The sequence below is a fragment of the Cetorhinus maximus genome, chromosome 15 (genome assembly GCF_964194155.1).
Source record: "Cetorhinus maximus chromosome 15, sCetMax3.hap1.1, whole genome shotgun sequence".
Taxonomy (NCBI): domain Eukaryota; kingdom Metazoa; phylum Chordata; class Chondrichthyes; order Lamniformes; family Cetorhinidae; genus Cetorhinus; species Cetorhinus maximus.
Window position 1 is genome coordinate 46,353,005 of NC_135893.1, and position 24,953 is coordinate 46,377,957.

The 24,953-nt window shown below is 42.1% G+C and overlaps 1 protein-coding gene across 9 annotated transcripts in view; it reads left to right on the forward strand.

Moving 5' to 3' along the window:
* The first annotated feature begins 4,841 nt into the window (after nt 1-4,841).
* The window catches only part of katnip (katanin interacting protein), a 133,809-nt gene continuing 113,697 nt past the window's right edge, over nt 4,842-24,953 (forward strand). For 3 of the 9 annotated variants that reach the window (XM_078558332.1, XM_078558340.1, XM_078558339.1), the window contains exons 1-4: nt 5,361-5,497; nt 6,754-6,837; nt 16,548-16,639; nt 21,006-21,154. In XM_078558332.1, the coding sequence (XP_078414458.1) occupies nt 6,823-6,837; nt 16,548-16,639; nt 21,006-21,154 (256 nt within the window). In that variant the 5' untranslated portion in view covers nt 5,361-5,497; nt 6,754-6,822. Of the gene's footprint in view, nt 4,912-5,360; nt 5,498-6,753; nt 6,838-16,547; nt 16,640-21,005; nt 21,155-24,953 lie in introns of those variants that run through there. The other 6 variants (XM_078558334.1, XR_013578923.1, XM_078558338.1 and 3 more) reach the window with 6 other exon arrangements.

Sequence of the window (24,953 nt, forward strand, 5' to 3'; positions counted from 1 at the left end):
GTCAGGATGGTGAGTGACTTGGAAGGGAACTTCCAGGTGGTGGTGTTCCCATCTATCTGCTGCCCTTGTCCTTCTAGATGGTAGTGGTCGTGGGTTTGGAAGGTGCTGTCGAAGGAGCCTTGGTGAATTCCTGGAGTGCATCTTGTAGATGGTACACACTGCTGCTACTGTGAGTTGGAGGTGGAGGGAGTGAACGGTTATGGAAATGGTGCCAATCAAGCGGCTGCTTTGTCCTGGATGGTGTCAAGCTTCTTGAGTGTTGTCAGAGCTACGCTCAACCAGGCAAGTGAGGAGTATTCCATCACACTTCTTACTTGTGCCTTGCAGACGGTGGACAGGCTTTGGGGAATCAGGAGGTGAGTTACTCGTCACAGGATTCCTAGCCACTGACCTGCTCTTGTAGCCACAGTATTTATATGGCGAGTCCAGTTCAGTTCCTGGTCAGTGGGGGAATTCAGTGATGGTAATGTCATTGGACATCAAGGGGTGACAGTTAGATTCTCTCTTGTTGGAGATGGTCATTGCCTGACACTTGTGTGGCGGAAATGTTACTTGCCACTTATCAGCCCAAGCCTGGATGTACCTGAGGAGTCGCAAATGGTGTTAAACATTGTGCTGTCATCAGTGAACATCCCCACTTCTGACCTTATGATGGAAGGAAGGTCATTGATGAAGCAGCTGAAGATGGTTGGACCGAGGACACTACCCTGAGGAACTCCTACCGTGATGTCCTGGAGCTGAGATGACTGACCTCCAACAACTACAATCATCTTCCTTTTCAATAGGTACGACTCCAGCCAGTGGAGAGTTTTCCCCCTGATTCCCATGGACTCCAGTTTTGCTGGGGCTCCTTGATGCCACACTCGGTCAAATGCAGCCTTGATGTCGAGGGCAGTCACTCTCACCTCACCTCGGGAGTTCAGCGCTTTTGTCCATGTTTGAACCAAGGCTTTAATGAGGTCAGGAGCTGAGCGTCCCTGGCGGAACCCAAACTGGGCATCAGTGAGCAGATTATTGCTAAGCAAATGCCGCTTAATTGCAATGTTGATGACCCCTTCCTTTACTTTACTGATGATGGAGAGTAGACTGATGGGGCGGTAATTGGCTGGGTTGGATTTGTCCTGCTTTTTGTGTACATGACATACCTGGGCAATTTTCCACATAGCTGGGTAGATGCCAGTGTTGTAGATGTACTGGAACAGCTTGGCTAGGGGCGCAGCAAGTTCTGGAACACAAGTCTTCAGTGCAATTGCTGGAATATTGTCAGGGCCCATAGCCTTTGCAGTATCCAATGCCTTCAGCCGTTTCTTGATATCATGTGGAATGAATCGAATTGGCTGAAGACTGGCATCTGTGATGCTGGGGACCTCTGGAAGAGGCCGAAATGGATCATCCACTTGGCACTTTTGGCTGAAGATTGTAGCAAATGCTTCAGCCTTATCTCTTGCACTGATGTGCTGGCCTCCCCCATCATTGAGGATATTTATGGAGCCTCCTCCTTCAGTAAGTTGTTTAATTGACCACCATCATTCATGATGTGGCAAGACTGCAGAGCTTAGATCTGATCTGTTGGTTGTGGGATTGCTTAGCTCTGCCTATCACATTTATCCCTATTCTCTGCTTCCTGTCAGCCAACCAATCCTCTATCCATGCTAATTTGTTACCCCCCTGCACCATGTGCTCTTATCTTGTGTAGTAACCTTGATGTGGCACCTTATGCCTTTTCGAAATCCATGAACACCACACCAACAGGTTTCCCTTGATCCACATTACTTGTTACTTCCCCGAGGAATGCTAATAAATTAGTCAAACATGATTGCCCTTAAACAAAGCCATATTGACTCTGCCTGATTACATTGTGATTTCTAAGTGCCCATTATAACCTCCTTAATAATAGATTCCAGCAATTTCCCAATGATAGATGTTAAGCTAACTGGCCTGTAGTTTCCAGCTTTCTGTCTCCCTCTCTTGAATAGAGGAGTTACATTCACTATTTTCCAATGTGATGGGACTCTTTCAGAACCTAGGGAATTTTGGACAATTAAAACCAATGCATCTACTATCTCAGCAGCCACTTCTTTTAAGACTCTGTGATGAAGTTGATCAGGATCTGGGCTCTTGTCAGCTTTTAGTTTAATAGTTTTCTCGGTATCCTTTCCCTGGTGATTGTAATTGTTTTAAGTTCCTCCCTTCCCTTCATCTCTTGAGTTACAAATATTTCTGGGATGTCTTCTACAGTGAAAACAGACACAAAATATCTGTTCAACGTTTTGGCCATTTCCTTATTTTCTGATGTTAATTCACCCAGACACTCTCTCTAGAGAGCCCACACTCACTTTAGTTACTCTTTTCCATTTTGAATACTTGTAGAAACTCTTATCTGGTTTTATATTTCTAGTTAGCTTTCTCTCATTTGTTCTTTTTTTTTTGCCATTCTTTGCTAGCTTCTAAATACTGTCCAATCTTCTGACCTATTGCTAATCTTTGCAGAATTGTATACTTTTTCTTTCAATTTGATGCTATCGTTAACTTGTTTAGTTAGCCACGGATGGTGCATTCGTCTCCTAGTCTTTCTTCCTCCCTGGAATGTATCTCTGCTAAACATTCCTAAATAGCTCCTTAAATGCCTGCTGCTGCATCTCTACTAACTTACCCTTTAACCTTTTTTCCCAGTTCACCTTAGCCAGTTCTATCTTCATACCCTTGTAGTTGCCTTTACAAAAGTTTAAAACACAAGTCTGAGACCCACTCTCCTTCAAACTGAATGCGAAATTCAATCATGCTATGAGCACTGCTACTTAGAGGCTCCTTTACTATGGGGTCATTAATTAATTTTGTCTCGTTGCACACTACCAAGCTCTCTGGTTGGCTGTAGAACCTTTAAGAAAGTGTCCCGAAAACGCTCTATGAACTCATCTCCCACGTTACTTTTGCTGATCTGATTCATCCAATTTATCTGTAGATTAAAATCATCCATGATAAATGTAGTGCCTTTCTTAAAAGCCCCCATTAATTCTTCCCCATTCTACAGTTTAGTTACTGTTAGGGGGCCTGTAAACTACTCCCACAATTGACATCCTTACCTTTACTATTTCTTATCTGTACCAAAACTGATTCTACATCTTGACCTTTAGAACTAAGGTCATTTCTCACTATTGTGCTAATGTCATCCTTATTAATAGAGCAACCCCATCTCCCTGCCCTAGCTTCCTGTCCTTCCGATATGCCAAGTACCCTTGAAATATTCAGGTCCAGCATTGGTCACCCTGCATCCATGTCTCTGTCATGGCTATCAGGTCATACGTATTTGTTTCTGTTTGATTTGTCAGTTTTTCTGTGTTGTTATTTTTGCCATGTACATTCAGATATAAAGCTTTTAGTTCTGTCCTTTTACTATTTTTGCAAACTCTGGCCTCATCTGATGTCATGCTCTTTAAGTTTGTACGTTCTGTCCCTCTTGCCACGCTCTGATTGTTATTACCCTTATTCATACCTTGCTCTCATGCCTTGTCTTGTCCTTTTCCTTTAATTTATCACACCTTTACTCACTGGACTAGTGTTCCAGAGACCCAGGGTAATGCTCTGGGGCCCTGGGTTTGAATTCCGCCACAGCAGATGGTGAAATTTAAATTCAGTAAAAACCTGGAATGAAATGTCTGATGATGACCATGAAACCATTGCCAATTGTCATAAAAACCCATCTGGTTCACTAATGTCCTTTAGGGAAGGAAATCTGATGTCCTTACCTGGTCTGGCCTACGTGTGACTCCAGACCCACAACAACATGGTTGACTCTTAAATGCCTTCTGAACAAAGGCAGTTAGGAGTGGGCAATAAATGCTGGCCTAGCCAGCGATGCCCACATTCCATGCATGTCTAAAACAAAACTATTTGGTTTAAAGCCCTCTCTACTGATTTACTTATATGACTCGCCAGCACACTGGTCCCAGAACAGCTTGGTGAAGACCATTCCAATGCTACAGCTCCCACTTCCCCCAGTACTGGTGCCAATGTCCCATGAATTGAAACCAATTTCTCCCACATCAATCTTTGAGCCGTGCATTCAACACCCTTCTTATTTACACAATGACAGCCTCTAGCTGCTCATGCTCCCTATTCAGAACCTCTTTCCTGGTCCTATGTGGGTCATTGGTGCCTATGTGGACCACAACAACTGGATCCTCTCCCTCATGCTGCAAATTCCCCTCCAGCGCTGAGGGGATGCCCCAAACCCTGGCTGGTGCAAATAACACAGGTGTCTGGACTCTCACTCTCGACTGTGGAGAACTGTGTTTATCTTCTTGACTAAACTGTACCCTACTACTGCAACATTCCTATTTACTGCCCCCGCTAGCACTGCTCCCTGTACCATGGCTTCTGCTCAGTTTGCTTATCCACCCTGCAGCACCCGCTCTCATCCATACAAGCTAAAAGAACCTCAAATCTGAGAGCTCTCTCCTGGAAGTCTTGCTGCTTTTTATGGCTCCATTTTATGGATGTTAAAGGAAGCAGGAAAGACTTGCATCTATTTACTTGTTCTGTTGCAAACTCCAGAATAAGAGAGAGAGGGAAAGATGGGGATCTTGAAATGGAAAACCATAGGCTTGAGTAGTGGAATATTTTATGGCCTACATTACTGTTTAATTTCCTCTGCTTGTACATTAGTTAATTAGAAGTTAATTCATTCCTGATCAAAACTTTGAATAAGAAGAAAAACAAATTTATTTTTTGAAATTTGTCTTTTGCTAGCAATTTGTATGCTCCTATTTTAATTGTAAATAAAACCATGATTCCATCTATAGCTGATGCATATTTTTAACAGATTAAATTTTCTTTTCCAAAGGACACTGTTTAAGGGAACATTCTGCCCGAGTGAAAACAGAAAAGGACAACTTAAAGGAATGGGGTGAGGTAAGGTTAAAATATTCCTCAGAAAACCATTTGTCACTAACTGTGTCAAGATCTAGATGATTTAGGAAATGTGTTTATTATACTGATTTCACAAAATCTCCTTGCACCTATCCCCTTCAGCATATTTTTGCAGCTTTATTTTGCTTTAAGATTGGGTCAAATAAATTGTCTGTTGTTGTAGCAAAATGACAGCCCATCTAAATTGAAATCAAAGCCAAATGACGACTTGTACTTCCGGATTGTGAGAGTTTTTCTGAACAATATTTTGCTACTGATTGGAATGCTGGCAGCTAAAGCTTAGCACATTTGGAAGACATTTTTTTCCCCCTAAAGATTAACTAAAAGTTGAGTGTTGGTATGTGCTTGTGGTCCATCACTCTAATTACGCTATGTTTCTTATTTCTCTGGTGTGAGTGGTTTACTCTTGCGTTTCTTTCTGTCTCTTGCAGATGCTGTAATTACCAAAGCCATCATGTGTAAGGGGGTTCCAGTACATTTCAATCTTCTGTAATAAAAAAGAAAGTGCTGGATGCACTCAGCAGGTCAGGCAGCATTTTTGGAGAGAGAAACTAAGCTAATGTTTCAGGTCAATGATTTTTCATCAGAACTGGAAGATGTTAGGGATGTAATAGTTTATAAGCAAATACATAGGTGGAGGGAGGGAGAGAAAAACAGAGAGAAAGTCTATGATGGTGTGGAGGGCAGGAGTAATTAAATGACGAAAGGAATGACAGTGCAAGACAAAATGGGGGTGCGGTATTGAGACAATGATAAAAGTGGATCCAGCGGAGGTTTAAATGGCAATAGCAGAACCTCTAGCAGGATGTGTTGTCTGAGAAAATGGGAGCTGTGATTATGATCTGAAATTGTTGAACTCAGTGTTGAGGACGGCAGACCGTAAAGTGCCTCAGTGAAAAATGAAGCACTGTTCCTCAAACTTGTATTGAGCTTCATTGTAACAGTGTAGGATGCCGAGAGTAGAGAGGCCAGAATGGGATGAAGATTCAAGTGGGAATTGACCGGAATTTCAGAATCATGTTTGCAAACTGAATGGAGGCATTAAGCAAAGCAGCCACCAAGTGTGTGTTTGGTTCTACAATGTCAATGAGATTGTGAGCAACAAATAGCAGTAAAGCAAATTGAAACAAGTATGTGAATCGTGGTTACACCTAGGAGTGTTTGGGGTCCTGGACAGGTGAAAGGGCTGGTGTTGCATTTCCTGTGCTTACATGGGAAGGTGCTGAGAAAGGGGAATGGATATTCGGCTGTTGGAATAATAAACTAGGATGTTCCGGAGGGCGGTCCATCTGAATGCTGAAAAACCAGGGAGGGGGAGATGGTGACGTCGTGCGGGAAGTTGGGGAAAATGATTCCTTGAATACAGAGCCTGTTGGAGTGGAAGATGAGAAGGGGAACCCTATTGTGATTCTGGGATGTGTTGGGGGTGCTGGTGCAGGGGTGGGTGGAAGGAGAGCTGAAGTGTGAGATAAATGGGAGACACAGTCAAGGGCCCGATTAATCAAGTGGAGAGGAATCCTCAATTCAGGAAAAAGACCTATTGAAGTAGTAAGGTGGATTGTCAAAACAGATGTGACTGAGATGGAGAAACTGGGAGAATGGAATGAGTCCTTACAGAAAGTGGGGTGGGAGGAGGTGTAATCAAGGTAGCTGTGAGAGTCAATGAGCTTATAGCAGATATTGATGGACAGCTTATCCCAGATTAAAAAAGGGCAGCAGTACTGTCTTTCTTATGTACAGACTCTGTGAAAAGCTTTTCCCTATGTACTTTAGCCGTACTATGTGACTTATGTACTTTTCTTACTTTCTTATTTCAATCTTCAGTCTGCGTTATGGTTCTCTCCTGTTGTGCGATATCTAGCAACTATGTAACAAAGATAAGAGAACACCCTTATGCTTCTCTTTGATGTAAGTGTCACTGTATAATTCCAGTATTGGTTTATTTTATGGATAAATTGATATTTTTCTCTCCCTAGTCATCAAATACATTCCAAGACAAATCTGCGTGTTAACCTCAAATGTGCAACATATGCATGTAAATCTAGCTTTTTGCCTGGAACCATGATCAGCATTTGTTATTGGACACTGGCCCATGATCCAATGGCAATATTATTTTAAACATTTGAGCATTAACATGCATTTTTAAATGACTTGAATTGACTTTTCAGTATTTTGCATTCCCACTTTCTAAATGGGAAGTAGATGCCTTTTTTTCTTGTTTGATAATTTAAGGAGCTTCCAGATTCTCAGGTAACATTACTATTTTGCATTTTGACAAGTGCAGGGTCAGGAATTTTGAAGATGTATGAAGGTTTGTGTACCAACTGATGCTTTTAAATTGTTTGAAATTTTTACAGGTTTAGAGTAGATTTAAAAATATTAACATGCTGAACCCAGATTGTGAAAGGATAACAGACTTGCCGACCATATTTACCAACTCTATTTGTTAAAACTTCTGTACTATGTGAATTATGCATATTTTTGTATAATTAATCTTAGCATTTATATAGAACACTTCTATGTAGACATAAAATGTGTTTAGTTTGAACCCTGTTGGCTCTGCTCCTGATTGTCCATATAACTAGTTCTAAAGCTAAGTATCAAATGTTATTTTCCGTTGCACCTTCTATTTGACCCAGACAATATTGAATGTTCTTCCTAGATGTTGTAGACATCTTACATATGCTTTTTACTTATATAAATTAAACCATGAGTTTAATCTGCAGCTTTAGCTTCACTACATCAAGTCCGATTGGGCCTTGCTCTCTGAGAGGTACCCCGACTTATTTCCTGTGCTACGAACCAACACCAGGGAGATCACTTTCTGCACATGAGCAGCTATAATGTCATTCGTAGTTTATCAGTCTGTGACTGTTTTAAAGTGAGAGAAATCTTAAGACCAGCAACACCAGTTGTACTTATCACTTGAACTAGGCAGACATCCTAAATTAAGTTCTGAGATGCAATCTGAAATCTGGTATTCGGGAGTAAATTAAACGGAATCATGTTGGGATTGACTGTTTCCCAAAATGTTCTATTCATTTAACAATCATTGTTATTAAAATTCTCATTTCATAGGGCTTTTTGCAAATGCTATCAAAAAGACTTTGAGAAGCATCAAAATGTAAGGGCTTATTTGATCTTGCATTATTTATTACCATTTACTATTTTCTACAAATGAATATATTCTTCAGTAGCTGAGCTCTCCCAGAGACCCTTGTTCACTCTTGGTAATTCTTGTACCTGTGACGAAGGCCTTTATTCATCACAATTCTATAGTGTTATGAATAATAAATAAATAGATAATAAATAAACAATATTAAATATAAAAATCATCACCCATTGTGGGGCTCGAAACCACGACTCTGGGTTTAAGAGCCCCATTAACTACCAACTGAGGCAATCGGGAATTGCCTATGCAAAGCCTTTCCAACTTGCTTCAGAAGACTATTACTTAAACCTGCAATCACTCTTTCCATTTTGTATATCTGTGATGTATTGCAAATTGAACAAGGATAGGCCCATAATAAAGAAGGAATCTGAAGTGGGATTTGATGCTCTGCAGCCAGCTTTTGTCAGGATAATTTGCGCATGCGTTGGCGTCCATAGCAGAGGCCAAGTGCGCATGCGCATCTGTTCCTGATGTCTTTCCAATCGGCAGCAGGAGTTAGTGTTTATTAAAGACCTCACTTGAACAAGTTCTAGGAGCTTATGAATTTCTCTATAAAGATTGAGACCATCTGTTCACCTGCTTCTGGTGCTTACAACCCTTCTAGTAGGTCACTAAACCTAACTTTCCAGCTTAAGCTGCCACTTGCCCTAAGCTCTAAACCTACATTTCTCTGTAGATTTTCCTCTCTTCTCCCTTAATACGCTTTGAGTTCATCTTATCTACGAAACCAACTTGCTGCTCCCTTGATCCCCATTCCATTAAACTGCTGACCACAACTTTTTGTCAGGTGCCTATGCTGGCTGGCATTGTAAATTGTTCCCTCTCCTCACCTGTCTCTTAACTTTTCAAAACTGAAATCATCACCTAAATCCTCAAAAAATTATACCTGTGCCCGCCCCCCCCCACCCTGCTGACAGATTATCTTCCCATCTCTAATTTGCCTTTCCTCTCAAATCTTGACTATATTGTCATCCCTTAAACCCATTCCTACAATGCTGCTTGAATCTCTGCAATCAGGTTTCCATCCAGATGGAGCACTACAATGGTGTAGCCGAAATCTAAAATTATATTCTTTATGACTGGAACTATGGTGCATTCTGTCTTTTTCTTGAGCATGATCCCAGGACTGTTTGAGCAATTGTTTTAGAACAACAGCAATTAAAAAGGAAGTAGCAAATCCTTTATGGGTAATCATTTGGTTTAAACTAAACTTATGCTGTAAGACATCCTATTACACTTATTCTGGCCAAGGCTGTACATTCTGTCGCTCTAGGTAGTGGTCTGGGAGACCTCGAGGACTATAAGTGACCTCACAATTATGGAGGACCTACTTCCATGCTTGCTGAGTCCACTGGCTGGAGCGCGACTGTCTCAAGCACACAAGCTAGCATAGCTCTTGCTACTAGATGTTTTTGCTACTGTGACCACCTCAATAAACATATAACTGAAGCTTCGTTTGAACACCTCTCTCAAAATCTCAGAATCTTGACACTGCAGAAGGAAGCCATTCAGTCCATTGAGTCTGCAGTGGCTCTCTGAAAGAGCAATCTACCTAATCCCACTCCCCTGCCTTATCCCCGTAATCATGCACATTCTTTCTTTTCAGATAACAATCCAATTCCCTTTGGAATACCTCGATCGAACCTGCCTCCACCAGTCTTTCAGGAAGTTCATTCCAGACTCCAACCACACTCTGGGTGAACAAATTTTCCCTCGCATCAATTTTAATCCCTTTGCCAACTATTTTGAATCTGTGCCCTTTAGTTCTTGATGCTCCCTCGAGTGGGAACAGTTTCTCACTATTTACCCTGTCCTTACCCCTCAGGATCTGAATACCTCTATCAAGTCTCCTCTTATATTTCTTCTCTCCAAGGGAAACAGTCCCAACCTCTCCAATCTATCTTCATAACTGCAGTTCTTCATACCCGGAATCATTCTTGTGAATCTCTCCAATGCCTTCACATCCTTCCTCAAGTATGGCATCCAGAACTGGACGCAGTATTCCAGATGAGGCCTAACTAGTGTCTTATACAAGTTCAACATGACCGCCTTTATTATTGTACTCAATGCCCCTATTAATAAAGCTTAAGATACCAAATGCTTTATTACCTGCTCTATCAATATGCCCTGCCTTCTTCAGTGACCTATGTGCATATACACCGAGGTCACTCTGTTCCTGCATGTCCTTTAGAGTTTCTCCCTTTATTTTATACTGTGTCTCCATATTCTTCCTGCCAGAATGAATCACCTCACACTTCTCTGCATTGAACATATCTGCCACTTGTCTGCCCAATCCACCAATATGTCCATGTCCTTTTGAAATTCAAGACTACCCTCATCACAGTTGATAATGTTTCCAATGTTCTTATCATCTGCAAATCTTGAAATCATGCCCTGAACACCACAGTTTAGGCCATTAATATATATCAGGAAGAGCAAGAGTCCCAACACTGATCCCTGGGGAACTCCACTACAAACCTTCCTCCAATCTGAAAACCAACCATTTATCACTACAGAAACAGAATTACCTGGAAAAACTCAGTAGGTCTGGCAGCATCGGCGGAGAAGAAAAGAGTTGACGTTTCGAGTCCTCATGACCCTTCAACAGAACTGAGTAATATTAGGAGAGGGGTGAAATATAAGCTGGTTTAAAGTGGGGGGGTTGGGGGAGAGAAGTTGGGAGGGGGGCGGGATGTGTTGGTTGTAGGGACAAGCAAGCAGTGATAGGAGCAGATAATCAAAAGATGTCACAGACAAAGCAACAAAGAGATGTTGAAGGTGGTGATATTATCTAAACGAATGTGCTAATTAAGAATGGATGGCAGGACACTCAAGGTACAGCTCTAGTGGGGGTGGGGTGGAAAGACTGACAGGGCATTAAAGGTATAGATTTAGAAATAATGGAAATAGGTGGGAAAAGAAAAATCTATATAAATTATTGGAAAAAACAAAAGGGAGGGGGAAGAAACAGAAAGGGGGTGGGGATGGAGGAGGGAGTTCAAGATCTAAAGTTGTTGAATTCAATATTCAATCCGGAAGGCTGTAAAGTGCCTAGTCGGAAGATGAGGTGCTGTTCCTCCAGTTTGTGTTGGGCTTCACTGGAACAATGCAGCAAGCCAAGGACAGACATGTGGGCAAGAGAGCAGGGTGGAGTGTTAAAATGGCAAGCATTTGGAGGTTTGGGTCTTTCTTGCGGACAGACTGCAGGTGTTCTGCAAAGCGGTCGCCCAGTTTACGTTTGGTCTCTCCAATGTAGAGGAGACCGCATTGGGAGCAACGAATGCAGTAGACTAAGTTAGGGGAAATGCAAGTGAAATGCTGCTTCACTTGAAAGGAGTGTTCGGGCCCTTGGACGGTGAGGAGAGAGGAAGTGAAGGGGCAGGTGTTGCATCTTCTGCGTGGGAATGGGGAGGTGCCATAGGTAGGGGTTGAGGAGTAGGGGGTGATGGAGGAGTGGACCAGGGTGTCCCGGAGGGAACGATCTCCAATCTCCACCCCTCCATCTTTTTCACATGGTCCATCTCTGACACTTCCCTTCCCTTCCTTGACCTCTCTGTCTCAATTTCTGGTGATAGACTGTCCATCAATATCCATTACAAGCCTACCGACTCCCACAGCTACCTCGACTACAGCTCCTCACACCCCGCTTCCTGTAAGGACTCCATCCCATTCTCTCAGTTCCTTCACCTCCATCGCATCTGTTCTGATGATGCTACCTTCAAAAACAGTTCCTCTGACATGTCCTCCTTCTTCCTTAACTGAGGTTTTCCACCCATGGTCGTTGACAGGGCCCTCAACTGTGTCCGGCCCATCTCCCGCGCATCCGCCCTCACGCCTTCTCCCTCCCAGATACATGATAGGGTCCCCCTTGTCCTCACTTATCACCCCACCAGCCTCCGCATTCAAAGGATCATCCTCCGCCATTTCCGCCAACTCCAGCATGATGCCACCACCAAATACATCTCCCCCCCCCCCCCCCCCCCGCGGCATTCCGTAGGGATCGTTCCCTCCGGGACACCCTGGTCCACTCCTCCATCACCCCCCACTCCTCAACCCCCACCTATGGCACCTCCCCATGCCCATGCAGAAGATGCAACACCTGCCCCTTCACTTCCTCTCTCCTCACCGTCCAAGGGCCCAAACACTCCTTTCAAGTGAAGCAGTATTTCACTTGCATTTCCCCTAACTTAGTCTACTGCATTCGTTGCTCCCAATGCGGTCTCCTCTACATTGGAAAGACCAAACGTAAACTGGGCGACCGCTTTTCAGAACACCTGCGGTCTGTCCGCAAGAAAGACCCAAACCTCCCTGTCGCTTGCCATTTTAACACTCCACCCTGCTCTCTTGCCCACATGTCTGTCCTTGGCTTGCTGCATTGTTCCAGTGAAGCCCAACACAAACTGGAGGAACAGCACCTCATCTTCCGACTAGGCACTTTACAGCCTTCCGGACTGAATATTGAATTCAACAACTTCAGATCTTGAACTCCCTCCTCCATCCCCACCTCCTTTCCGTTTCTTCCCCCTCCCTTTTGTTTTTTCCAATAATTTATATAGATTTTTCTTTTCCCACCTATTTCCATTATTTCTAAATCTATACCTTTAATGCCCTGTCAGTCTTTCCACCCCACCCCCACTAGAGCTGTACCTTGAGTGTCCTGCCATCCATTCTTAATTAGCACATTCGTTTAGATAATATCACCACCTTCAACATCTCTTTGTTGCTTTGTCTGTGACATCATTTGATTATCTGCTCCTATCACTGCTTGCTTGTCCCTACAACCACCCCCCCACCAACCTCTCTCCCCCCACCCCCCCACCTTAAACCAGCTTATATTTCACCCCTCTCCTAATATTACTCAGTTCTGTTGAAGGGTCATGAGGACTCGAAACGTCAGCTCTTTTCTTCTCCTCCGATGCTGCCAGACCTACTGAGTTTTTCCAGGTAATTCTGTTTTTTGTTTTGGATTTCCAGCATCCGCAGTAGTTTTTCGTACTTATCACTACTCTCTGTTTCCTGTCACTCAGCCAATTTCTTATCCACGTGCCTACTTTCCCTTTTATTCCATGAGCTAGAATTTCGCTCTCAGGCCTGTTGTGTGGCACTGTATCAAATGCCTTTTGAAAATCCATATGCACCACATCAGAAGCATTGCCCTTTTCAACCTTCTCTTTACTCCTCAAAAAGCTCCAGCAAGTTAGTTAAACATGATTTTCCTTTAATGAATCCATACTGGCTTTCCTTAATTACCCCATTCTTGTCTAAGTGACTATTGACTTTGTCCCAAACTATAGTTTCCAGAAGTTTCCCTACTGCTAAAGTCAAACTGAGTAGTCTAGTTGCCAGCTTTATCCTTGCACCCCTTTTTGAACAAGGGTGTAACATTCACAATTCTCCAGTCCTCTGGCACCTCCCCTGTGTCTAAGGAAGACAGGAAGATTATCACTAGTACCTCTGCAATTTCCACTCTCACTTCCCTCAGTACCCTTGGATGCATCTCATCCAATCCTGGTACCTTATTTATTTTAAGTAAAGGTAGCCTTTCTAAAACCACCTCCTTCTCAATTTTAAATTCTTCTAGTGTACCAGTTACCTCCTCTCACCTTGGCCTGGGTACCTTTTGTATAGACAGATGCAAAGTACTCATTAAATACCTCCACTATTTCTCCTGCCTCCATGTGCAATCCCCTTTTTTAACCCTAATTGGCCCTACTCTTTCTTTTACCACCCTTCTATTATTTATATGCTTATAGAAGACCTTGGGATTCACTTTTATGTTAGCTTCCAGAGTCTTTTCTTGTTAGTTTTTTCACTTCCTCTCTGGCCCTTCTATATTCAGCCTGATTCGCCATTGTATTTTTTGCCTGACACCTTCATATGTGCATTATTTCCTTTTCATCTTTACCTCCAATTCTTTTGTCATCCAGGATGCCCTGGATTTATTTGTCCCACCTTCCCCTTCAAGAGAATATACCTTGACATTGCCTGCAATACTTTTTCTTTGAAGGTGGCCCATTGTTCAGCCACCGTCCTTTCTGCCAGCATTTCATTCCAACTCGCTCGACTCAGATGCATTCTCATCTCATCAAAGTTGGCTTTCTCCCAGTTAATTATCCCTGCTCTGGATTGTTCCCTGTCCTTTTCCATGCCCAACCTAAATCTTATGATACAATGGTCACTGTCCCCTAAATACTCTCCTGCTGAAATTTGATCCGCTTGGACCAACTCATTCTCCAGAACCAGGTCCAACAGTGCCTGCCCTCTCGCTGCAGATAATTATCTTGAGCACATTCCAGGAACTCGTGCTTGCTTGCCCCTTTGCACTATTCCTATCCCAGTCTGTATTTGGATAATTGAAGACCCCCATTTAATTACTCTATAATTCTTGCACCTCTCTGTAATTTCTTTGCAGATTTGTTTCGCCACATCCCTTCCACTAGTTGGTGGTCTGTACACTACACTGATCAATGTTATTGCACCTTTTTCATTCCTCACCTCTAGCCAGAGAGATTCCGTCATTGACCCCTCTGGAACATCCACTTTCTCCAGTACTGTAATGCAATCTTTAATCAATATTGCTACTCCACATCTTCCCCCAACACACCTTTTTCTTCCTTTCCTGTCTCTCCAAAACACCTTGTAGCCAGGAATATTTAACGCCCAGCCCTGCCCCTCTTTGAGCCAAGTCTCTGTTATAGCAATAATACCATAATTCCATTTGTCAACCTGTGCCTGTAGTTTACCAATCTTATTAACCATACTCCAGGCATTCAGATACATACACATTAACTTTGATTTAGGTTTTTTTACTTTCCCCCTTACTCTGACCCCATCTGATGACTTACTATTGTCTTTAATTCTATCAAGCTCTCCAAGCATTCTATTAATCTTGGTACTACTCTCTGATATATCCTCCTTATCAGTTAACACTTCTCTACTTCCCACTGCCAGTTTTTCTCCTCTCCTCTCTGAATTACCCCTCAGGTTCCCATCCCCCTGCCAATCTAGTTTAAATTCTCCCCAACAGCACTAGCAAACCTCCCCACGAGGACATTAGCCCCAGTCCTGTTAAGGTGTAACCCTTCCTTCTTGGACAGGTACCACCTGCCAGAACCGGTCCCAATGCCTCAGAAATCTAAAGCCCTCTCTCCTATTCCATTTCTCCAGCCACATGTTGAACTGTTCAATCTTCCTATTCTTATGCTCACTAGCACGCGGCAGTGGGAGTAATCCTGAGATTACTGCTCTTAAGGTCCCGCTTTTTAAATTTCATCCCTAATTCCCTAAAACCTGCTTTCAGGACCTCATCCCTTTCCCTATCTATGTCATTGGTTCCAACGTGGACTACGACCTCTGGCTGTTCACACTGCCCCAAAAGATTGTCCTGCAGCCGTTCTGTGACATCCTTGACCCTGGCACCAGGGAGGCAAGATACCAATCTGGGGTCAAATCTACAGCCACAGAAACGCCTATCTGCTCCCTCGGCTATGGAATCTCCTACCACTATAGCACTTCCACTCTTCCTCCTTCCCTCCTGTGCAGCTGAGCCACCTGTGATACCAGAAGCTTGGCTCTTGCTACAGTCCTCTGAGGAACCGTCTCACTCACCAGTATCCAAGTTGGAAAAACGGTTAGTTGAGATAGCCTCCGGGGATTCCTACATTACCTGCTTGTTCCTCTTAGATACTCCGGTAGTCACCCATTCGCTCTCTGCTTGTGTACTACTTAGCTGCGGTGTGACCACCTCTCTAAACATGCTGTCCATGTAACCCTCAGCCTTGTGGATGCACCACAGTGACTCCAGCTGCCGCTCAAGTTCCGCTACCCAGAGCTCAAGTTTCTGAAGCTGGTGATACTTCCTACAGATGTAGTCATCGAGAGCACTTTTGTCTGCGTGAGTTCCTACATCCCGCAGGGTGCACATTACACATGGCTGAGCTGCCCCTACATACTTAAACTTTAAGTGTTTACTGCAGAATGGTATAATATAATATAATAACTCACCTGTCACTCACCAATCATCTCCTCTGTGCCGGGTCCGGAAAGGCCTATACTTATCAATCAATCAAGTCTCAATCTGAACAAATTATTTTTGGCCTCTGCCTGGAAATACGTGAATATTGAACAATCTTGGATACATTGCTAAAGCTCACTCAAAACAGCCTGAATAGCTCCCCTAAAAAGAAAGAAATCCAGTCATAACCTGTCTACAGGCCCAGGGACATTACATCAGCAAAAGCAAACGTTAGGATCTCTTCCATTGCTGGTACAACTAAAATCTCTTTACAAATGCAATCATACCAAAAAAGCTTAATGTATCAAAGTGCCCCTCACACAGGCAGCATATGATCAAAATGTACAATGGCTTCAGTAATAAATATTTTTGACAGCAGAAGAAAATGTATTACCAAATCTGTTGCTCAAATAACTCTCATTTTTTTTGTAGGTAGTTGGTGTGAACAGAGCTGACCAAAATGTTTTAATGGACTTTGATGAAAAACACGATCAATATCTGATACTACTTCAATACAGGAACAGGTAATGTGGGTGCTTTTCATCCTGACTCTTTAAAAAATATATTTGGGCATTTGAGTGCATTAGATAACTAAAATTAAACTGTTGAATACCAAAGATGTTATTTTCTCAAAGGTCGTGCTTTTTTTAAAACAGAGAAACTGAGCATTACTATGTCCTTAATCACAGTGTTGTCACCATTTCTCAGTTCACTATAAATGCTATTTGACAGTACTTGTTGCATTTTCTTGCAGTGTCTTGGTGACATTTGGCTGTATTGATTGAAATATGGCGTTGTTTTTGCCTGTTGCAAGTACAAGGTTGTGTTGTGATTTTTGAAGTGTGAGGCAGCCCTACAATCAATTTTAAGTGGAGCATTCAAACATTCTCCAAAAATTCTGCTTTACACGTGTACAATTATATCTGCTGTATTAATAACCTATTATATTTCAATAATATTTTTCTATTTAATATTTCTATATTTACTATTCCTACTCATTTGAGGGTTGATATTTTCAGAGACTAAGGCAAAATACTGATATTGGAAATCTGAAATGAAAACAGAAAATGCTGAAAGTCACATCTGTGGAGAAAGAAACAGAGTTAACATTATAGATCGATATTCTTCAACCTGAAATGTTAACACTCTTTCTCCCTCCATAGGTGCTGCCTGACCTGCTGAGTAATTTCCAGCATTTACTGTTGATACTTTCAGCTTTTGTAGCATGCCTTTTCTGGCCCTCATGTCCCATGTTGACTCAACTCTCAACTGTAACAAAGAAGAACATAACCTTTTCTCAAAATGTCTGTACTCTTTGGCCTCAATGATCATATGAAAAAGAAGAATCTAAGCATTTTGTTCCAAGCCCTGAGCTAGCAGTCTGAGATTTGCAGCAATCTTCTTCCCTCACTAAAGAACAATTAAACTTCAATCTTAAGCCTACATAGAATTTGTAATTTCACTCTGAGAAGTAGCCAATACCATGATCTCGGGACAGAAGAGAGGAAGTTTAACTTTGCCTAATGATTTGGGCTTGATACAGACACGGAATGTCTCAAAGGGATTATTCCTTAACTTGCTAAATTGTTAATGGAATAAGTAACTTTGGAGAGAAGAGTAAGAAGAAAATATTGTTCTATTCAGACATATTGTTGACCAATATGCAGATATCATGTATCAGTCTTAAAGGATTAATTTTAGTCATGAAGATGTTGAATAAATTAATTAATCAGTTTTTATGTTAACATTTTTCTCCTCTCCTGGAAGTCTGTTTGGCAAAGCCATGACCTGTGATTCCAAGATACCGGTGGCTCACCACATTACCTTCCTCTCTTAATTCCACACTGACCCTTGTCATTGGAATTAATTTCTTTCCTGCCTAGTGTCAGCTTTTAGCATTTTTAAATTGATTTTTAAAAAACTAGAGTTTCCTGAACATTTTCAACCCCTACTGCATTATTTCCACACAGGCTAGCCCTGGGGGTTCCTCTGAGTCAGATTGTCATAAGTTGAAGGCGATTCTCTGTTTTGGGCCTGTGCCTACTAGGAGCTGAGTAAAGTTTCATCTTTTTTCTGTTCAATCAGTCTTATCATCTTGTCTTCATTTGCTGCCTCTAAATCTGCCTATAGCATCCTTCATGCAGGGTTCATAGAATTACATAGAATATACAGCAAGAAATCAACCATTCGGCACAACTAGTCTGTGCTGGTGTCTGTAGCATATCTCCTCCAATCAGCAGAAAAATATACTGTCATCTTAACAATTTCCAGATATGAATGCTGTGTACACAGTTCTCCAACTCAGTTCCCATTATTTTGTTTACTTACAATATTTTGGCCTCAGCTACTTTCTATGTTTTCAAGAAGCAGTTAGATATAGCTCTTGGGGCGAAAGGGATCAAAGTATATGGGGAGAACGCGGGAGCAGGCTATTGAGTTGGATGATCAGCCATGATCATAATGAATGGCAGAGCAGGATCGAAGGGCTGAATGGCCTACTCCTATTTTCTATGTATCTAACTATTGAGCATCTTTACCAATAAAAACTAGCAGCAGCTGTTTGTAATGCTTTCAACTTGTGGTCTATTGGCACTTACTGAGGTGCCTAAATGCAATTTCAATATTCTTAGATATTCACAAAGTACGTTCAATGTCAAGCACGCAGCCTGAGGGGATCTACAAATTTTCCAGCTCCTCGGTGTAAAGCTGAAAGGTCTTAGACAACAACCTTCCCTCATTGCGCCTCTGAGGTGGCTGCCCTAAGCTTTAGTGCTTCCCTCAGCATGTAGCCCTGGACCTTGGAATGCTACTTTTTTTTGCAGAAATATACTTTATTGATAAAATATCTAAAGGAACATTACAAAGCATTTCAAAATGGCCATCACAGAAATTGCAATGAAATTCAAATTATCTACATAGTGATTGTGCGAGGGGAGGTGGTGGCATAGTGGTATTGTCATTATACCTGAGACCCAGGGTAATGCTCTGATTTCAATCACACCATGCCAGATGGTGAAATTTGAATTCAACAAAAATCTGAAATTAGAAGTTCTGATGATGACCATGAAACCATTGCAGATTGTCACAAAAACCCACCTGGTTCACAACATATAAAAACTCTTAAATGCCCTCCGAACAAGGGTAATTAGGGATGGGCATTAAATGCTGGCCTAGCCACGTCCCATGAGCGAATAATAAATATTGAACTCTGAGATGCTTCAATACAGTAAATAGAGCATTATAGACATTTCAAAATGGTCATTACAGAAATTGCAATGATATTCAAATTATCTACAGATCATGTTGCACTCTGAGGTACTTCAATACAATAAAAAGAACATTACAAACATTTCAAAATGCTCATTATATTCAAATTATCTACATAGATCTACATGCTGCACTCTGAGGTGCTTCAATACAATTGTGATGCATGTAAGATTCACTGTGTAAATTTACTGTGAGTCATACAGCTCGAGGGGTTCTACACAATTCCCAGCGTCTCGGTACACTATGACTGACAGGACTTAGACAATGACCTTTCCCATTGCACCTCTACGACGGCTCCCCCAACCTTTAGTGTATCCCTCAGCACGTAGCCCTGGATCTTGGAAAGTACCTTGGAATGCTTTTTTTTTGGAAAAATATACTTTATTCATAAAATAGCTTAAAGAACATTATAAAACATTTCAAAAAGTGCAATCAGATTCAAGTTTCCCACATAGATCATGAGGTGCTTCAATAAAATCAATGAATATTACAGATATCTCAACATGGCCATTACAGACAGTCAGACAGTGCAATGATATTCAGGTTATCTACATAGATCATGTTGCACTCTGAGGTGCTTCAATACAATTGTGACATTTGTAGTTTTCACTGCATACAGCCCAAGGGGTCTATGCAATTCCCAGCCCCTCGGTGCACTATGGCAGAAAGGTCTTAGACAGTGACCTTTCCCCATTGCACCTTTATGGCGGCTGCCCCAAGCTTTAGTGTGTCCCTCAGCACGTAGTCTTGGACCTTGGAATGTGCCAGTCTGCAACATTCGGTCAGAGACAATCCTTTGCACTGGAAGACCAATAAGTTTCAGGCAAGCCAAAGAACGTCTTTCACCGAGTTGATGGTCCCCCAGCTGCGGTTGATGCTTGTCTTGGTGTGTGTCCCTGGGAACAGCCCGTAGAGTACGCAACTGCTCGGGATGTACCTGACAAAAACCCCAGTATCTCTCTCCAGACTTTCTTTGCAAAGGCACGTTCCACAAGGAGGTGAACAATCGTCTCTTCCCCACCACAGCCACCTTGAGGGCAGCGTGTGGAGGGGGTGAGACTCCTGGCATGTAGGAAGGATCTGACGGGGAGAGCCTTTCTCACCACCAGCCAAGCTACTCTTGGTGCTTGTTGGAAAGCTCTGGCAGTGAGGCATTCTGACAAATAACTTTGACAGCCTGGTCAGGGAACCATCTGACAGGATCCACCATCTCCTTTTCCCGCAGGGCCTCTAAGATGTTACGTGCCGGCCACTGCCTGATGGACTTGTGGTCAATAGTGTTTCTCTGCATAAATTCTTCCACGAGGGCTAGGTGGTAAGGCACTGTCCAACTACCTTCTCTGAATAAAAATGCACGCTTCATATGACTTCAGAAAAATTTAAAAAGATTAGATGACCTAGGTATTGGCTTGTAATTCATAGTCTACTAATCTTTTGAATATTGGGATTGGCAAACTCAAAGTTTGGTCAAGTACAGTTCAGTTCTATGAAAAGTATTCAAAATATAATTATTTCTGGTACTAATCTGTATCATGTATAATATATTTGCGATTTGCAAGAAAAGATCATGAAAACAGTTAGTCCGTTGAATTAATATTAACCAGAGTGCTGTTTTATGTTTAGAATATTGAAAAAATTAAAGGCAAAAGATCCGAAAAAAATTCAACTGGAGCGTTTAGAGCAAGGATTTTCCATCTATGTAAATGGTGCCAACTCTGAATTAAAGAAGCAACCAAGATTTGAAGCTACTTCAAGATCAGTGCGTACAGCTGGTGAGTAATGGCTATAACAGAGGAACAAGCTGTTGTATTGCCCAAGGGAATAAAATATACCCTTTCATCAAAAGAGATGACATCAATCTGTTGTTTTCTGAGCTCTGCAGCATAGAATGGACCATTATTTCTTTTCATTAAGAAGACAGCTTCAGTCCAAAGGCACATACATAGATCTTTTTTCCTTTCTGTTAATAATGCAGCTAAATTGTGACCAAGTAACACTGAATCATTTGTAATCTTTCCAAACAACTGCAAATGATCAGTAAAAACGCTAAAAAATATGCATATATCAAGCGTTCATTATTCTAGTATTGACCGTACCTGCGTGCACCTTTTAATTTTTGAGTGTTCATAATTGTAAAGCATAAATCAAAACAAGATGTCAGGTTGTCCAGATTAAACATAACTTTATATGTTAATGAAAGAAAAGCATTCAGCAATAGGACTGTAAAATGATCTCTTTTTCTGCAAGGTTTCTGATGCTAAGAAATCGATAATCCCTCAATTTTAACTTGCAATTTGTTTTTCACAAAATAATGCGATTTCAATCTTCACAATTGCATGGGATTACAAAGTATATATGGTACAGGAACAAGCCCATTTGGCCTAACCAGTTCATGTCTGTGTTTATGCTGCACTCTAGCCTTCTCCTGTCTTTCCACGTTTCTAAAGCTGTCGGCGCAATTATCGATTTCTTTCTTCCTCAAATGCTTTGCCTAGCCTCCCCTTAAATGCATCTAAACTATTCACTTCCACATTCTCACCACTCTTGAGTAAAAAAATTCCTTCTGAATTCCCTTTGCATTTCTTGGTGACTAACTTTTATTGATGGCCTCTAGTTATGCTCTTCTCCTCCAGAGGAAGCATTCTCTCTCTATCCACTCAATCAAAGCCTTTCATAATTTTAAAGGCCTCAACTAAGTCATTTCTCAGCCTCTTTTCATCCTTTTCTAATATGTGTACCCACATATTTCTGGTATAATCCTTGTAAATATCTTATAAGCCCTTTCCAGTCTTTTTATATCCTTATGATATGGTGACCAGACCTAGAAGCTGTGCACTTAGCGTTTTAGCATAACTTCCCTAAAGCAAAATACTGCGAATGCTGGAAATCAGAAATAAAAAACACAAATGCTGGAAAAGCTCAGCATGTCTGGCAGCATCTGTGGAGTGAGAAACAGAGTTAACGTTTCAAGAACATATGACTCTTCTTCCGGGCTCTTGAATTTTTCCAGCATTTCCTGTTTTTATTCCCTACTTATCACTTCTACCCCTCTAGAAATAAAACCTAGTAATCTATTTGAATTTTATGGCCTTGTTAACATTTAATGCAGCATTTAGTGATTAATGTATTTGTACTCGGAGATCCCTTTGCCCTTCTATCCCACTGATACTTGCACCTTCCACATAACAAGTGGCTTTTCTATTCTTCCTGCCAAAATGTGCTACCTCACATTTATTTGTTGAACTTCATTTGCCAATTACTTGCCCATTCTGCAAGATTAATGTCCTCTTGTAATTTATTGCAGCCCTCCGCAGTATTGGCAATCCCTCTGCCCCCCTGCACCACCGATTTGGTTTCATCTGTAAATTTAGGAAGCATTAAAGGATTTAACATCTTGGAAAGTGGATAAATCCCCTGGCCTGGATGAAATGTATCCCAGGCTGCTAAGGGAAGCAAGAGAAAAATTAGCGGATAACCTGGCCACCACTTTCCGATCCTTTCTGGCTATAGGGGTTGTGCTAGAGGACTGAAGGACAGTTAACATTAAACCATTGTTTCAAAAGGGAGAAAGGAAGAGACTGAGTAATTTCAGACCAGACAGCCTAACCTTGGTGGTTGGAAAATTATTGGAGAAACTTCTGAAGTACAGGATAAATCTTCATTTTGAAAGACACGGGCTAATTTAAGACATTCATAATGAATACGAACATACGAGTTAGGAACAGGAGTAAGCCACCTCCGCCATTCAATAAGATCATGGCTGATTTGATTGTAACCTCAACTCCATTTTCCCACCTACCCCCGATAACCTGTCACCCACTTATCAAGAATCTAGCTAGCTCTGCCTTAAAACTATTCAAAAACTCTGCTTCCACTGCCTTTTGAGGAAGAGAGTTCCAAAGTCTCACTACCCTCTGAGAGAAAAAATTTCTCCTCATCCCTGTCTTAAATGATCGACCCCTTATTTTTAAACATTGACCCCTAGTTCTAGATTCTCCCACAAGAGGAAACATCCTCTCCACACCAACCCTGCCAAGTTCCCTCAGGACCTTAAAGGCTTCAAGCAAGTTCCCTCTCACTCTTCTAAATTCCAGTGGCTACGAGCCATAACACAACCCGCCCATTCCTGGTATTAGTCTAGTAAAGCTTCCCTGAACTGCTTCTAACGCATTTACATCTTTCCTTAAATAAGGAGAACAATACTGTACACAATAGTCCAGATAGGGCCTCACCAGTGCCCTCAACAACTGAAGCATAAATGCCCTACTTTTGTAATCAATTCCCCTCAATAAATGATAACATTCTATTAGCTTCCCTAATTAGACCATAAGACATAGGAGCAGAAATTAGGCCATTCGGCCCATTGAGTCTGCTCCGCCATTCAATCATGGCTGATAAGTTTCCCAACCCCATTCTCCCCGTAACCTTTGATCCCCTTACCAATCAAGAACCTATCTATCTCAGTCTTAAATACACTCAATGACCTGGCCTCCACAGCCTTCTGTGGCAATATATTCCATAGATTCACCACTCTCTGGCTAAAGAAGTTTCTCCTCATCTCTGTTCTAAAAGGTCTTCCCTTTACTCTGAGGCTGTGCCCTCGGGTCCTAGTCTCTCCTACTAATGGAAACATCTTCCCCACGTCCACTCTATCCAGGCCTTTCAGTATTCTGTAAGTTTCAATCAGATCCCCCCTCATCCTTCTAAACTCCATCGAGTATAGACCCAGAGTCCTCAAATGTTCCTCATATGTTAAGCCTTTCATTCCTGGGATCATTCTCGTGAACCTCCTCTGGACCCTCTCCAGGGCCAGTACATCCTTCCTGAGATACAGGGCCCAATATTGCTCACAATATTCTAAATTTGGTCTGACCAGAGCCTTATAAAGCCTCAGCAGCACATCCCTGCTTTTATATTCTAGTCCTCTCGAAATAAATGCCAACATTGCATTTGCCTCCCTAACTACCAACTCAACCTGCAAGTTAACCTTAAGAAAATCCTGGACTAAGACTCCCAAGTCCAGACTTCTGAATTCTCTCCCCATTTAGAAAATAGTCTATGCCTCTATTCTTCCAACAAAGTGCATGACCTCACTCTTCCCCACGTTGTGTTCCATCTGCCACTACTTTGCCCATTCTCCTAACCTGTCCAAATCCTTCTGCAGCCTACCTGTCCCTCCACCTATCTTTGTATCATCTGCAAACTTAGCCAGGATGCCCTCAGTTCCTTCATCTAGATCATTAATGTATATAGTGAAAAGTTGTGGTCCCAACACTGACCCCTGTGGAATTCCACTAGTCACCGGCCGCCATCCTGAGAAGGACCCGCTTATCCCCACTCTCTGCCTCCTGCCAGACAGCCAATCTTCTATCCATGCTAGTACCTTGCCTCTAACACCATGGGCTCTTATCTTACTGAGCAGCCTCCTGTGCTTGTCAAAGGCCTTCTGGAAGTCCAAGTAGATAACATCCATTGGTTCTCCTTTGTCTAACCTACTCGTTACCTCCTCAAAGAATTCTAACAGATTTGTCAGGCATGACCTCCCCTTGATGAAACCATGCTGACTTTGCC